The 12332-nt window shown below is 58.2% G+C and overlaps 2 protein-coding genes across 7 annotated transcripts; both read left to right on the forward strand.

Moving 5' to 3' along the window:
• The first annotated feature begins 105 nt into the window (after positions 1-105).
• On the forward strand, positions 106-4778 carry MAZ (MYC associated zinc finger protein). 2 transcript variants are annotated; one of them, XM_039884544.1, is made up of 6 exons: positions 106-476; positions 560-1416; positions 1816-1879; positions 2155-2326; positions 3140-3363; positions 3672-4778. In XM_039884544.1, the coding sequence occupies exons 1-5, from the start codon at positions 285-287 to the stop codon at positions 3340-3342; spliced, it is 1488 nt and encodes a 495-aa protein (XP_039740478.1). In that variant the 5' UTR covers positions 106-284; the 3' UTR covers positions 3343-3363; positions 3672-4778. The 2 variants fall into 2 exon arrangements, with proteins under 2 accessions (XP_039740478.1, XP_039740479.1); XM_039884545.1 differs by lacking the exon at positions 3140-3363.
• A 1077-nt stretch (positions 4779-5855) lies between these two features.
• On the forward strand, positions 5856-12290 carry LOC120620104 (PAXIP1-associated glutamate-rich protein 1). 5 transcript variants are annotated; one of them, XR_005657744.1, is made up of 6 exons: positions 5856-5931; positions 6606-7534; positions 7915-8047; positions 9622-9712; positions 10731-10813; positions 11869-11925. XR_005657744.1 is itself a non-coding variant. In XM_039884549.1 (4 exons), the coding sequence occupies exons 1-3, from the start codon at positions 6671-6673 to the stop codon at positions 10772-10774; spliced, it is 1041 nt and encodes a 346-aa protein (XP_039740483.1). In that variant the 5' UTR covers positions 6346-6670; the 3' UTR covers positions 10775-10813; positions 11869-12049. The 5 variants fall into 5 exon arrangements, 4 of the variants coding, with proteins under 4 accessions (XP_039740480.1, XP_039740483.1, XP_039740482.1 ...); XM_039884549.1 differs by lacking the exons at positions 5856-5931; positions 9622-9712 and having other exon boundaries at positions 6346-7534; positions 11869-12049; XM_039884548.1 differs by lacking the exons at positions 5856-5931; positions 10731-10813; positions 11869-11925 and adding an exon at positions 10429-10526 and having other exon boundaries at positions 6346-7534.
• Positions 12291-12332: the final 42 nt, after the last annotated feature.

A 12332-nucleotide genomic window follows, 5' to 3' on the forward strand; every position in this document is an offset into this window, starting at 1 on the left:
CCGGGCCCCGCCCCGGGATCACTCAGGCCCCGCAGGTGTATCCCGCCCCACCAGGGGCGTCATGCTCCTGTCTTCTGCCTTCACCACCTGCCAGAACGCCAGCCCTCCTCCCTCCCATAGGCCGGGATTAGCGCCCGGGCAGGTGGGCGGTGGGGAGGCCCTCGGGCCATGCGTTCGGCGCGGCCCAGCCCGGCCGGCCGGGGGCGGCGCCCCGAGCCCGGGCCCCGCGCGGTCCGCGCCCCCGGCCCCTGCTGAGCCCCGGGGGCCCCGTCGTGGCCGAGGCCATGTTCCCCGTGTTCCCTTGCACGCTGCTGGCCCCCCCCTTCCCCGTGCTGGGCCTGGACTCCCGGGGGGTGGGCGGCCTCATGAACTCCTTCCCGCCACCTCAGGGTCACGCCCAGAACCCCCTGCAGGTCGGGGCTGAGCTCCAGTCCCGCTTCTTTGCCTCCCAGGGCTGCGCCCAGAGTCCATTCCAGGTGAGTAGGGGCCGGCCGTGGTGGGCCCGGCCGGGAGGGCGCCGACCTGCGGCCGCGGCCCACACGGCGCCTTGTCTTCGCAGGCCGCGCCGGCACCCCCACCCACGCCCCAGGCCCCGGCGGCCGAGCCCCTCCAGGTGGACTTGCTCCCGGTTCTCGCCGCCGCCCAGGAGTCGGCCGCGGCCGCCGCCGCCGCAGCTGCTGCCGCCGCCGCCGCCGCCGTTGCTGCTGCGCCCCCGGCCCCAGCTACTGCCTCCACAGTGGACACAGCGGCTCTGAAGCAGCCGCCCGCGCCCCCTCCGCCGCCCCCGCCGGTGTCGGCCCCCGCTCCCGAGGCCGCGCCCCCTGTCTCTGCCGCCACCATCGCTGCAGCCGCAGCCACCGCCGTCGTAGCCCCAACCTCGACGGTCGCGGTGGCCCCCGTCGCATCAGCTTTGGAGAAGAAGACAAAGAGTAAGGGGCCCTATATCTGCGCCCTGTGCGCCAAGGAGTTCAAGAACGGCTACAATCTCCGGAGGCACGAGGCCATCCACACGGGAGCCAAGGCTGGCCGGGTCCCCTCGGGTGCTATGAAGATGCCCACCATGGTGCCCCTGAGCCTCCTGAGCGTGCCCCAACTGAGCGGAGCCGGCGGAGGAGGGGGAGAAGCGGGTGCCGGCGGCGGAGCGGCCGCAGTGGCTGCTGGTGGCGTGGTGACCACAACCGCCTCGGGAAAGCGCATCCGGAAGAACCACGCCTGTGAGATGTGCGGCAAGGCCTTCCGCGACGTCTACCACCTAAACCGACACAAGCTGTCGCACTCTGACGAGAAGCCCTACCAGTGCCCGGTGTGCCAGCAGCGCTTCAAGCGCAAGGACCGCATGAGCTACCACGTGCGCTCACATGACGGCGCTGTGCACAAGCCGTACAACTGCTCCCACTGTGGCAAGAGCTTCTCCCGGTGTGCACGGGGCCTCTGCCGCCCACTGGGCGGGTAGGGAGGGAGGGACAGCGATGGAGGTGGCCTGGCCTTGGCTGGTGGGGAGGGAGGGAGGAGGTTTCTGAGGACTGGGACTGGGAGCCACTCCCAGGGAGGAGGGAGGAAAGCCTCTCCTGGTTACCAAGGAGCAGGGGGTGGTACTTAGCAAAGGAGGTGGGTTCTTGGATTGTAGGAAAGCTTGGCAAGGATTAGGCAGCCCTGCTCCAGGGGAGGGATCTCTTGCTTAACTAGGATCCTAAAGCCCCAGGCTTGGGAGAAAACGCAGGGACCTTTGGAAAGACCTGTTGTACTAAGGCAGATTTGGGGTCATCTCCACATCCCAGGGCCCTGGCCCTAACTCCAACCCCAACGTATCCCCAGGCCGGATCACCTCAACAGTCACGTCAGACAAGTGCACTCAACAGAACGGCCCTTCAAATGTGAGGTAGGAAGCCCACCTCCTCCTGTCTTGCTTTTCATGATTTTGATCCTCATTGTAGTTGTCTGAGTTCAGCCTCTCAGACCCCCTTTTTCTCTCTCTCCTTTTTGCTTTTTCACTCCATTTTCTCATCCCTTCTTCAAGGCCTCTTCATTTCACTCCCATTTCCTACAGATCAAAGATCCCCAAGGCTCTGATTCCTTTAACCTCTTGTTCCCCTCTCCCTACTCCCTGAAGCTTTAACTCTCCTGACACCCCCCACACCCCTCCCCCTTCCCCAGAAATGTGAGGCAGCTTTTGCTACGAAGGATCGACTGCGGGCGCACACAGTACGACATGAGGAGAAGGTGCCATGTCACGTATGTGGCAAGATGTTGAGCTCGGCTTATATTTCGGACCACATGAAGGTGCACAGCCAGGGCCCTCACCATGTCTGTGAGCTCTGCAACAAAGGTACATGCTGAGGGATGCTGGGAGGGCCAGGGACAAAAAGGGTGGGGACGAAGCCAGAGTCCCTTCCACAGATGTGAGTTTAAAGTGCTTTAGTTGAGAGCTCATGGCACCCAGAGCCCTCTAGGAAGCAAATGAAGCAACATTAGGACCGTTGAACGTCATTAAATTTTAAGAGGTCATGGTTGGAAGAGATGATCTACCAGAAAGAGTCAACTTCTGGGTGTGTGGGGGGAGAATGGGAATGGGATATGGCTGCTTTGGGGAAGGAGTGGTCAAGAGAGCCAGAGCCCAGGGGTTGGAATACAAGGTTTCATCTGTGCAGCCAAAAGTTTACATCTTCGGCTTTTCCGGCAAGTGGAGTATATTCGCAGGGCTTTCACAAGCACACACCCTGCCCCAGTAGCAGAGAAAGCTGCTTTTAAAACATTTGCTTATTCACTGTGTAACTGGGCTGAGACTGTATGGGGCACTGGAGGGAGGGGACACAGCCGTCTCTGCCAAGGGTCAACCCTTCAAGTGGCTAGGAATCAGTGTCCTGTCACCCCATTAAAGATCCCCCAGCCACGGAGAATGGGTTTTTTTGAGTGCAAAGACCAAGAAATGGACACTACTCAACCAGGTCCCAAGCTTAGGGAGGGGCTGTATTCTATCAGCCCCAGTAGAGTAGTTGGCCCCAGGTTACCAAGGATGTGGTGGGAGGAGGACAGAGCCATCTGAGGAGGGTGTCCCCAGCCTAGGAGAACAGCCCCGTCTCTGGGGTCTCCATCTGGCTGACCCCATACCCCCATCCCAATCCACCCCACCCCCCAATAGGCTTCACCACGGCAGCATACCTGCGCATCCACGCGGTGAAGGACCATGGGCTCCAGGCCCCGCGGGCTGACCGCATCCTGTGCAAGCTGTGCAGCGTGCACTGCAAGACCCCTGCCCAGCTGGCCGGCCACATGCAGACCCATCTGGGGGGGGCCGCCCCCCCTGTCCCGGGAGATGCCCCCCAGCCACAGCCCACCTGCTGAGGGGGACCCCGCACCCACCAGGCAAGGCGTGGGGCATGGCTGGGGGTGGTGGGATGGTGTGTGTGGGATAAGGGGGCTCAAAGGGCCCAATAGGGGATCTCAGGAAGGCCAGGGATGTCCATTTATCATTCAAGTTAGGGAGACTTCTGGGACAGGGAGGGCCCTTCAGGAGAACTGGGTAGGGATGCAGGCCGAAGCCTCTGGGGACCAAACAGGAAGTGAGCAACGGCTGTGTCCCAGGGAAGGGAATCTGGGAAAGAGTGGGGCAAGGGGTAAGGCTCTTGCCATTCAGATAGCGCTGTGATCTCCTGATGTTTCTCACCATGCAGGTACCGGTGAGGTCTGTCCAATGGCGGCGGCAGCGGCGGCAGCAGCAGCGGCGGCGGCGGCGGCAGCGGCAGCAGCTGCTGCATCAGTGGCAGCCCCTCCCACAGCTGTGGGTTCCCTCTCGGGGGCTGAGGGGGTGCCTGTGAGCTCTCAGCCACTTCCCTCCCAGCCCTGGTGAGCTCCAGGTTGGTGAGGGGAGAGGGGAGAATGGAGGAAAGTCCCTTGGTACCATCTCCTTTTCCCCCTCTCTCTTCCCACCAACTTCTCACTGCTTCCCTCACCACCCAAAGCCTCCTGAAGGAAAGGAGGAAGAAATGTTTTCTTAGGGGAATTCACTAGGTTTTAACGATTTGTTTCTCCTGCTCCTCTCTTCTCCCTATCAGACCTGACCCTGCACACACCTGTCCCCTTGGTTGTGTTAAAGCCCCCTGGACAGTGGATAGGGGTGGCAGAGGACAAGAGTGGCCACTGCCCTCATCCCCTCTTCTCTTTGTAAACCACTGCCCTACCCTTCCAGGGATTTGTGAGCCTTCTCCCTTGATGGTCCTTCTTGCTCTCCTCCTTCCAGTCCTGCCCTACTGTCTGCTGCCCCTCCCTGGGGAATTGGTGCTTTTTTTTTTTTCAGGGGAGGGGAGGAGAGGAAGGAGGGGAATCAAAGATTCTGTCTCAGAGAAGCAGGAAAAGGTGAGATTGGAGAAGGGGCAGAAGCAGGGAAGTTAAAGGTTATACTTTTATAAGGTGGGGTCATTTGGGGTCAGGCCCTAAGCACCCTACTTGAGAATCTGTCAGGGGGAAACAAGTCAAGGGGAGCAAAAGAAGGAGCCACTAGGGCCAGAGGCAGGACAAGAGATGGAACCTTAGGGGGCCAGGGTAAATGGGAGGATCCAGGGGTAGAGGTGCTTCCTGGGGTGGGGAATGCAGCTGCAGTGTCTCCCCTTCCCTCTTCCACCCCAGCTCCAGCCTGGCCTTTTCTTTTCATCCCTCTCCCCCAAGACAGAAGCTGTGGCCCTGGCCATGTCATCGTGTTCCTGTGTCCCTTGCATGTTCCCCACCCTTCACCCCCTCCTTTTGTGCAGATCCCATAACAATAAATTTTAAATAAAAACCTGGCTCTGGCTCTGAATTGAATTGCTGTCACCAAGACTCCTAGTCTCATCTTCAAGGAGTTTCTTCTTGGGCCTGGTATCAGTCCTGGCCTTGCTCTGCCCTGTGGCTCTGGCTCCTCCCTCCCCAGACGCAGCACCAGTGTGAGGCCAAGGCTCCAGTGGCTGTGGAGAGCAAATTCCAGGACTCCCAGGTCTCTAGGGAATACCCAATCTGGACAGACCTAAAATAGCCAGTGGAGGTTTAAAGAGACCTGGGTTAGAAAAGCAAACAGTTGCTGGATCCCAGCCAAATACCTGTACACCCTTAAGGACCTGAGAGGTGAGGGTGGATGACGTAGCTACAGAAAGGCTGGGGAAGTCTGAGCCCTAGGACTGGGAGCAGCAGGTTGAGAATAAAAACTGCATTTGTCTCATTCTTCGCATGGCGCACCCTGCCTCCTCAGGTTCCTCTGCCCTAGCCCCCTCCAGCTGTTCCAGACTGCCCCTGCAGCCCCTGCTCTGCCCTTTGGAATTCCTTCCCCAGTCCTTGTTCTTTCCAGGCACCCTTTCCTTGAGCCTTCCAGTACCCATTTCTGCTGCTCCTTGGTAGGAGTTAGTTCTGCAGGCTCCTTTCTCTTGAAACCCCACCCTGCAGCCGCCAGAAGTTTTGCTTCATCTCCCTTCCTCTTTCTGCTTGTAGGGGTTCCTACACCCGGTCCTGTCTCCTCTCCCTGGTCCTGTCTCTCCTCGCAGACCCCTCTCCGTTTCACCCAACCCCCTGCCTCTGCCAGGACCCCCGGTGACCGTTGGTGGGAGGGGCCCAGGGCTTGGGAAGGGGGCACCCCCAGGAGATGCGCGTGGGTAGGGGTAGGGAGCTGGCGCGAGTGGTCCCCCCGCCGGTTGCCTGGGTAACGCGGGGCCTGGCACGCGTGGCTCCCTTGGGCTGGCCGGGAGGGGCTGGAGGCGTGCGCGGGGCGGGGGCAGTGTGCGCGGCTGCAGAGCGTAGGGGAGGGGACCTGAGAAGAGGGAGAGGAGGGGACGAGCAGAGCGGAGGGGAGACCCGCCGCCTCCCTCCCTCCCTCGCGCGCCGACTCGCTCCCTCCAGGGCTGCGGCTGCTGCAACGGCGGCGGTGGTGGCAGCAGCAGCAGCGGGAGCAGTCTGGAGGCCGACGTCGAGGTAAGTCGGGGATGGACTGAGGCTGCGGGTAGGAGTGGATGGACAGACGGCAGACGCCGGAGGGCTGCACGGGAATGTGGGCACCTGGCTGACTGGCTGGTGGTGCTGGGCGCCCCACGCCAATGAGAAGAGGAAGCACCAGGGGCACCCCGGGGGTGAGGGAATCCCTGGGAGAGGGGCTGAGAAGGGGCTCCAAGGAGATGCCCAGGACACCCAGGGAGGGGCAGGGGTGTCTGCACTCCAAACGCGCAGCAAGAAAACCGCACCCGCTGGCGCCTGGGGAGGAAGGGTGGATGCAGAAGGAGTGGAATATGAGTATAGGGCCTCTGCTCAGTCTGCCAGAGTATGCAGGTGTCTGCACAGCTTGATTTTGAAGTGCTGGGGCATCTGTTAGGATCTGCGAGACTGGATCCAATTGGGGCAGGAAGAGATCATGGTGAGGGGCCTGTTTACAAAAGGGTTAATCTTCCTAGGGCATTCCAAGCAGAAGACTTTAAGCAGAGCACTACTCCCCAGAGATGTCCCACCCCAAGGCAAAGGAAACCCCAACTTTTCTTTCTCTCCCTAGAGGCAACCCAAGGCTGGCTCTGAGACGGAAGCGTATACCTTTTGGGCTGCAGTGCTGAGAGCCGCCTCTTTCCTTCTCTCACCAAGCCTGTCTCTTCCTCTTCCAGGATTTGCTGCTGTCTTTACTGCTCCATCCTCCCCACAGAGGCCCTCAGCCCTCTCCCATCTCAAGATGGCAGCCAGCAGCTCTCAGGTCTCTGAGATGAAGGGGATAGAGGAGAGTCCCCAGACCCAGGGAGAAGGGCCTGGCCATTCTGAAGCTGGAACTGGCCCTCTCCAGGTCCCAGCTAGGTTCCCAGATGAGCCAGAGGCCTTGGAACCAGGCCCAGACATCACTGGAACTCTAGAAACCACAGAGACCCCAACAGGGGCCCCAGAAACAGCCAGAGACCTCAGCTCAAGCCCAGGAGGGGAACCAAAGGCCAACTCCAGCCCCAAAGAATCATGCCAAGAGCCAGCATCCAAGCCAGAAGTGAGCAAAAAGGCCATTGCAGACCAGGGGTCCGACCTGGAGTCTGCAGGCCTGTTTGAGCCAGCTTCAGAGCCTGTTCCCCAGGTGGACCCCCAATCAGACCTTCAGCTAGACCCCCAGCCAGGTTCCCAGCCCAGCTCCAAACCAGCCTTTCAGCCAGAGCTCCCTACCCAGGAAGACCCCACCCCTGAGGTCTTGACTGAGAGCATGGAGGAAAAGCAGGAGAATGGAGCAGTGGTTCCCCTGCAGGCTGGTGATGGGATAGAGGGCCCAGCCCCACAGCCTCATTCACCACTCTCAACAACACCTCCCCCAGCCAATGGGGCTCCCCCCCGTGTGCTGCAGCAGCTGGTTGAGGAGGACCGACTAATAAGGGCTCACAGTGGGCATCCAGGATCTCCCCGGGGTAGCCTGAGCCGTCACCCCAGCTCCCAGCTAGCAGGGTCTGGGGTAGAGGGAGGTGAAAGCACCCAGAAACCTCGAGACTACATCATCCTTGCCATCCTGTCCTGCTTCTGCCCCATGTGGCCTGTCAACATCGTGGCCTTCGCTTATGCCGTCATGGTGAGCCCCACGGGACCCTGGCCCAAGTCTGCTATGGCTCCCAGCTTCCTGCAATGGAACCAAGTCCCAGGAGTGGCCTTGCCTTCCCTCTCCGCATGGCTCTCACTTCCAAATCACAGGGCCTTTGCTTGCCTTTCCCTAGGACTTCACCCTGAGCCACCACTGCCCCACCCCTTCAGGTGGGAGGGATGTCCAGACATGTTTCACACAGCTTTGCTGACCTATGCTTTCCTCCCCCTGCCTCTCAAACTCTCCTCCCTCCCTTAACCACTGTCCACGGCCTGGCCCATCTCCTCTGGACAACCCTTTCACCTGAACTCTGCTGGGCTGGCTTCTCCTGACCTGGGCCATGGTGCCCCCACCACTCACCCTAACCCCAGTCCCGGAACAGTCTGCAGCAGGGGGACGTGGATGGGGCCCAGCGTCTGGGTCGCGTGGCCAAGCTCTTAAGCATCGTGGCGCTGGTGGGGGGGGTCCTCATCATCATCGCTTCCTGCGTCATCAACTTAGGCGGTGAGTAGGGGTCTGGGACAGGTTGGGAGGAATGGAAGGGTTGGCAAGGGCAGCTTTACTAATCCCTGCCCCTGCTCTCTCCTGTCTGTCCTCCCTACTTCTTGTTTGTCTTTCCTTGTCCCCCACCTCTGTCTCCGTCTCTGTCCCTCCCCTCTCCTCTCCCACAGTGTATAAGTGAGGGGCTCTGCCCTGCATTCCAAGACTTTTCTTCCTGTTGGGAGCTTCCTTGGGCCCATCCTCCCCTGCAGGGAGCCCAATCGATGGCCCAGGCCTGCACCCATAGGGACCAAGGGAGCCTGAGCAGCCTTGTTTACAGCTTCTCTCCTGCTCCTGCATCCTGCCAGGCTCCTCTGCCAACCATAGGCCTCCCTTCTCCCTGCACTGTTTTAACCTCTCTGGACTTCTGCCTGCAGCCTGTCCTGCCTCTTGGCCTCCCTTTCCCTGCACTTCTGGAAACCTCCCTGAACATTTCCCCAACTCTCTTTGCTCTCAGCAGCCTCCCTGCATCTCTCCCATCCTTCCTGCACTTCTTCCAATCCAACTTCCTGAATTCCTTGCACCTCAACCCTGGTCTCCCCCAGCCTTAACTTTGTCTTAGTATCTTCCCCCATTCCTTTCTTCCTTCTCTACTTTATCATCTCTCCTCCCCTCTCCACACCCTGCACCCCCTTCTCTTCCTGCCTCATCTCCCCTCAGCATCCTCTCCACCCTCCTGCCACCGTTTATTCTGCAAAAACTCCCGCACGTAATAGGCTGGGGGAGGGCGCGATGTCAGGAGAGTACTCTCTAGCCCGGGCTCCGACTGTTCTCTGCTGAGTCCACCCAGGTCCAGACGCCCACCGGGCGCCTCGGGGTCGCAGACCTAGCAAGCCCAGTCTCTGCTGTTTGCGGACTGGTGCGTGGGTGACAAGCACTGTTCCGAACACGCACCTGGAAGGAAGGGGCGCAGCTATTGACCCTCTCTGGTCAGCCTAAGTTGACCTGCCTCTCCTGGGCTTTTTAACTCGATCGGCGAGTTTCTTAAAGGCCTCGGGGCTGGGGTAATTCACGTGTTTTATAACGAAAGAACTCCCAAAATAGGACCAAAGCTCCCAGCCGCAGGGAGCGAAAGAGGGGCGGGAACTACATAATTGTTTTCTAAGAGGAGACGGAAGGTTTGTTGCACGCGACAGTCCGCTAGGGAGGCGGGGACCGAGCTACGACGCAGTTCAGAGTTGGCGGGTTTTTTGTTTCTAAAAAAAAAAAAAAAAAAAAAAATCGCGTGGGGGAGTTTAAACTAAAGTCCTAAAAAAAAAAAAAAAAAAACATCAAACAGATTCTCCCTTTTTGTATGCCGGATGCTGCATGAGTCTGAAACACCAATAAACGGAGACTGCATGAGCCTGGCGTCCCGCCTCAGTTGGTTCTCACGTCAGTTCGCTGCGGGTCCCGTGGTACCGCCTCTTCGGGGCAGAACCTACTGGGTATACGCGCCTGCGCCGTTCTGGCGGCCATCTTTACTGTGGGTCTCAGCCTGTAATACCTGAGCGTCTATTTGCGCATGTGCGAGTCATCCCTTGCTTTCCTCTTCCAAGTCTCTGTTACTAGAGCGGAGCCTTCCGCGCAATCGCTATGCGCCTGCGTACCGTGACCCTGTGCCGTCTGGGAGGCGGGTCTTGGCTCCAGGTGCGTACGGCGGCCGAGGTGGCGGAATCGCGGGGTGTGGAGAGGGGCGGTGTGAAGGCGAGAAAAGACGATCCGGCTCGGAAAGTGGTTTCTGCCGGTCGCTGGGAACATTGGAGTACTGGATCTCGATCTGTGGGGCGGGGTCCTTGGAGGGGACCGAGCGCCCGCTCCGAGGAACGGGCGGTTTGGTCGCAGGTACCAGTGCTGGAGCCTGATTGGTTGGAGCAACATCCCTAAACCCCTGGGAAGCCCAATCCCTTGGGGGCCCAAGGAATCCCCAATATAGTACTCCTACCTCTCCCATAATCGCAAGGCTCCTTCCCTAGTGGCTTATGTCCCTTGTCCGGGGTCATGGAGACATTGCGGCCACCACGACGGCGCCTCTGTCTGAAGAAGGGGAAGTGACCTCCGGCCTCCAAGCTCTGGCCGTAGGGGATACCGGAGGCCCCTCGGCTTCGGTCAATAAAGCCGAGGAAGAGGGGGAAGGAGGCCGGGAGGAGGCCGAGCTTGAGGGGTCTGGGGCTGAGGAGGTACAAGGAGAAGCCCCCAGCACTGAGGGGGAAGAACATGCCAAGGGAGAATCCGAGGACTGGTACGTGCCCTGCAGCGATGAGGAGGTGGAGCTGCCCGTGGATGGGCAGGCCTGGATGCCGCCCCCCTCCGAAATCCAGCGGCTCTATGAGCTGCTGGCTGCCCACGGTACCTTGGAACTTCAGGCCGAGATCCTGCCCCGCCGGCCACCCACGCCTGAGGCCCAGAGTGAAGAGGAGAGATCCGATGAGGAGCCAGAGACCAAAGAGGAGGAAGAGGAAAAGTGAGGGCACACCTTTACACCTTGTCCCTGGGGCTGCTACGCAGATGCCAAGAGGAAATAGGGAGGGAAGGTGGGACCCAGGAGCATGGAAAGTGGAGGGAGGGAAGAGAGCAGGAGAGAAAAAGCTGGCAGCTGAGGAGAAGCACTTGTTTGGGTGTTTGGGGAGACCACCCTCACCCTTCAATTTCTGTCCACCTGTTCCAGACCCCGCATGCCCACAGAATTTGACTTTGATGATGAGCCAATGACACCAAAGGACTCCCTGATTGACCGGAGACGCACCCCAGGTACAGACAACAGGGAAAAGTTGGGGGGGAGGTAAAAGAGCCTCTGCTCCCACTTACCCAAAAAGTGACTCCCTAAAAGAGGCCTTTGCTTGGTACCTTGGTTGCTACACAATTTGTAGATGCAGGAAAGAGTAATCACACAGTGATGCCATCCTTTCAGCTTGAACTGATACCCTGTCTTTAAAAGAATATCACATAATTTTAACATGCTTCCCATTCCTTTTATCTCCATCTCCCCAGAAGTCCAAGTTTTCCTGGTCATTCATTATCTAGACTACATTCCTCTACTACTATGTACATCTCCTAATCTGACCCACTTTGCACCCCATATGCCTTCCTATAATTTACCCTTGGAGCCATTCTTGATTTCATTTTCTCTCACTCCAACCTTCAATCGAGTAGCAGCAAGTCCTGTTCATTCTGCCTCTACAACATTTCCAAGTTCATCTGCTACTCTCCACCTTCAACACCATTCCCTCATCCAAGCCACCAACTCTCTTGCCTGGATAGTTACAGTAGCTCCTAACTGGTCTTCCTGCTTCCAAGTCTTAGCAACTGGAATGATCCTTTTAAAACATAAATCCTGTCATTTTACTTCTGTTTAAAATCCTCCAAAGCATTCCATTGCTGGGGTGAGGGAAGAGAGCATGTTGACAGAGACTCCAACCCCCTACCCAGATTTCCAAAAGTATTTCTATTTAAAATAAGAAATCCAAACCGTTTGTCATGGCCTGCATGTTATTTCTTTGGCTTTGGCTTTCACATCTTCCCAGCTCTCTACACTCCTCTTTAAACAGACCTCCCTATTCCTACTCTGGGGCCTTTGCAATTGCTTTTCCACTGCCTGAGATGTTCTTTCCTGGTCTTCACATCACTGGTGCCTTCTCATAATTCAGACCTTTACTTCCCACCCCATCTGAAGTCCAACCTCAGAACCTCCATGAGAGAGGCCTTGAAATCTGAATGTTTAGTAAGCTCCCCAAGTAATTGGTAACATCCAGGCAAGTGTACACTACCTCATTCCATTCCACATTGCTCACTTTCCTCTTCTCCAGGAAGCTCAGCCCGGAGCCAGAAACGGGAGGCCCGCCTGGACAAGGTCCTCTCGGACATGAAGCGACACAAGAAGCTGGAGGAGCAGATCCTTCGTACTGGCAGGGACCTCTTCAGCCTGGACTCAGAGGACCCTAGCCCCACCAGCCCCCCACTCCGGTCCTCAGGGAATAGTCTCTTCCCCCGGCAGCGGAAATACTGACTGCTGCTGCCTTAGGGTGCAGGATGTGTACCTGCCTGGGCCTTGGCCCTCCTTCCTTAACCCAGGGCACTGAGAAACTTGGGAAGAGTAGAGAAACTCCAAGCTCCCAACACAGCACCTTGCCAGAAAGCGGGCATATGTGTGTGTGTGTGTTTTCTGTTGAACATCTATTTGGAGACCTGGGCTGAATTTTCTGAATCTAAAATAAAATATACGAAGTTATCTTCTCTTAATGAAGGGGCTGCAGTGCAGCTGGAGCCCAAA

This window comes from Pteropus medius, unplaced genomic scaffold (genome assembly GCF_902729225.1).
Source record: "Pteropus medius unplaced genomic scaffold, Ma_sr-lr_union100, whole genome shotgun sequence".
Classification (NCBI taxonomy): Eukaryota; Metazoa; Chordata; class Mammalia; order Chiroptera; family Pteropodidae; genus Pteropus; species Pteropus medius.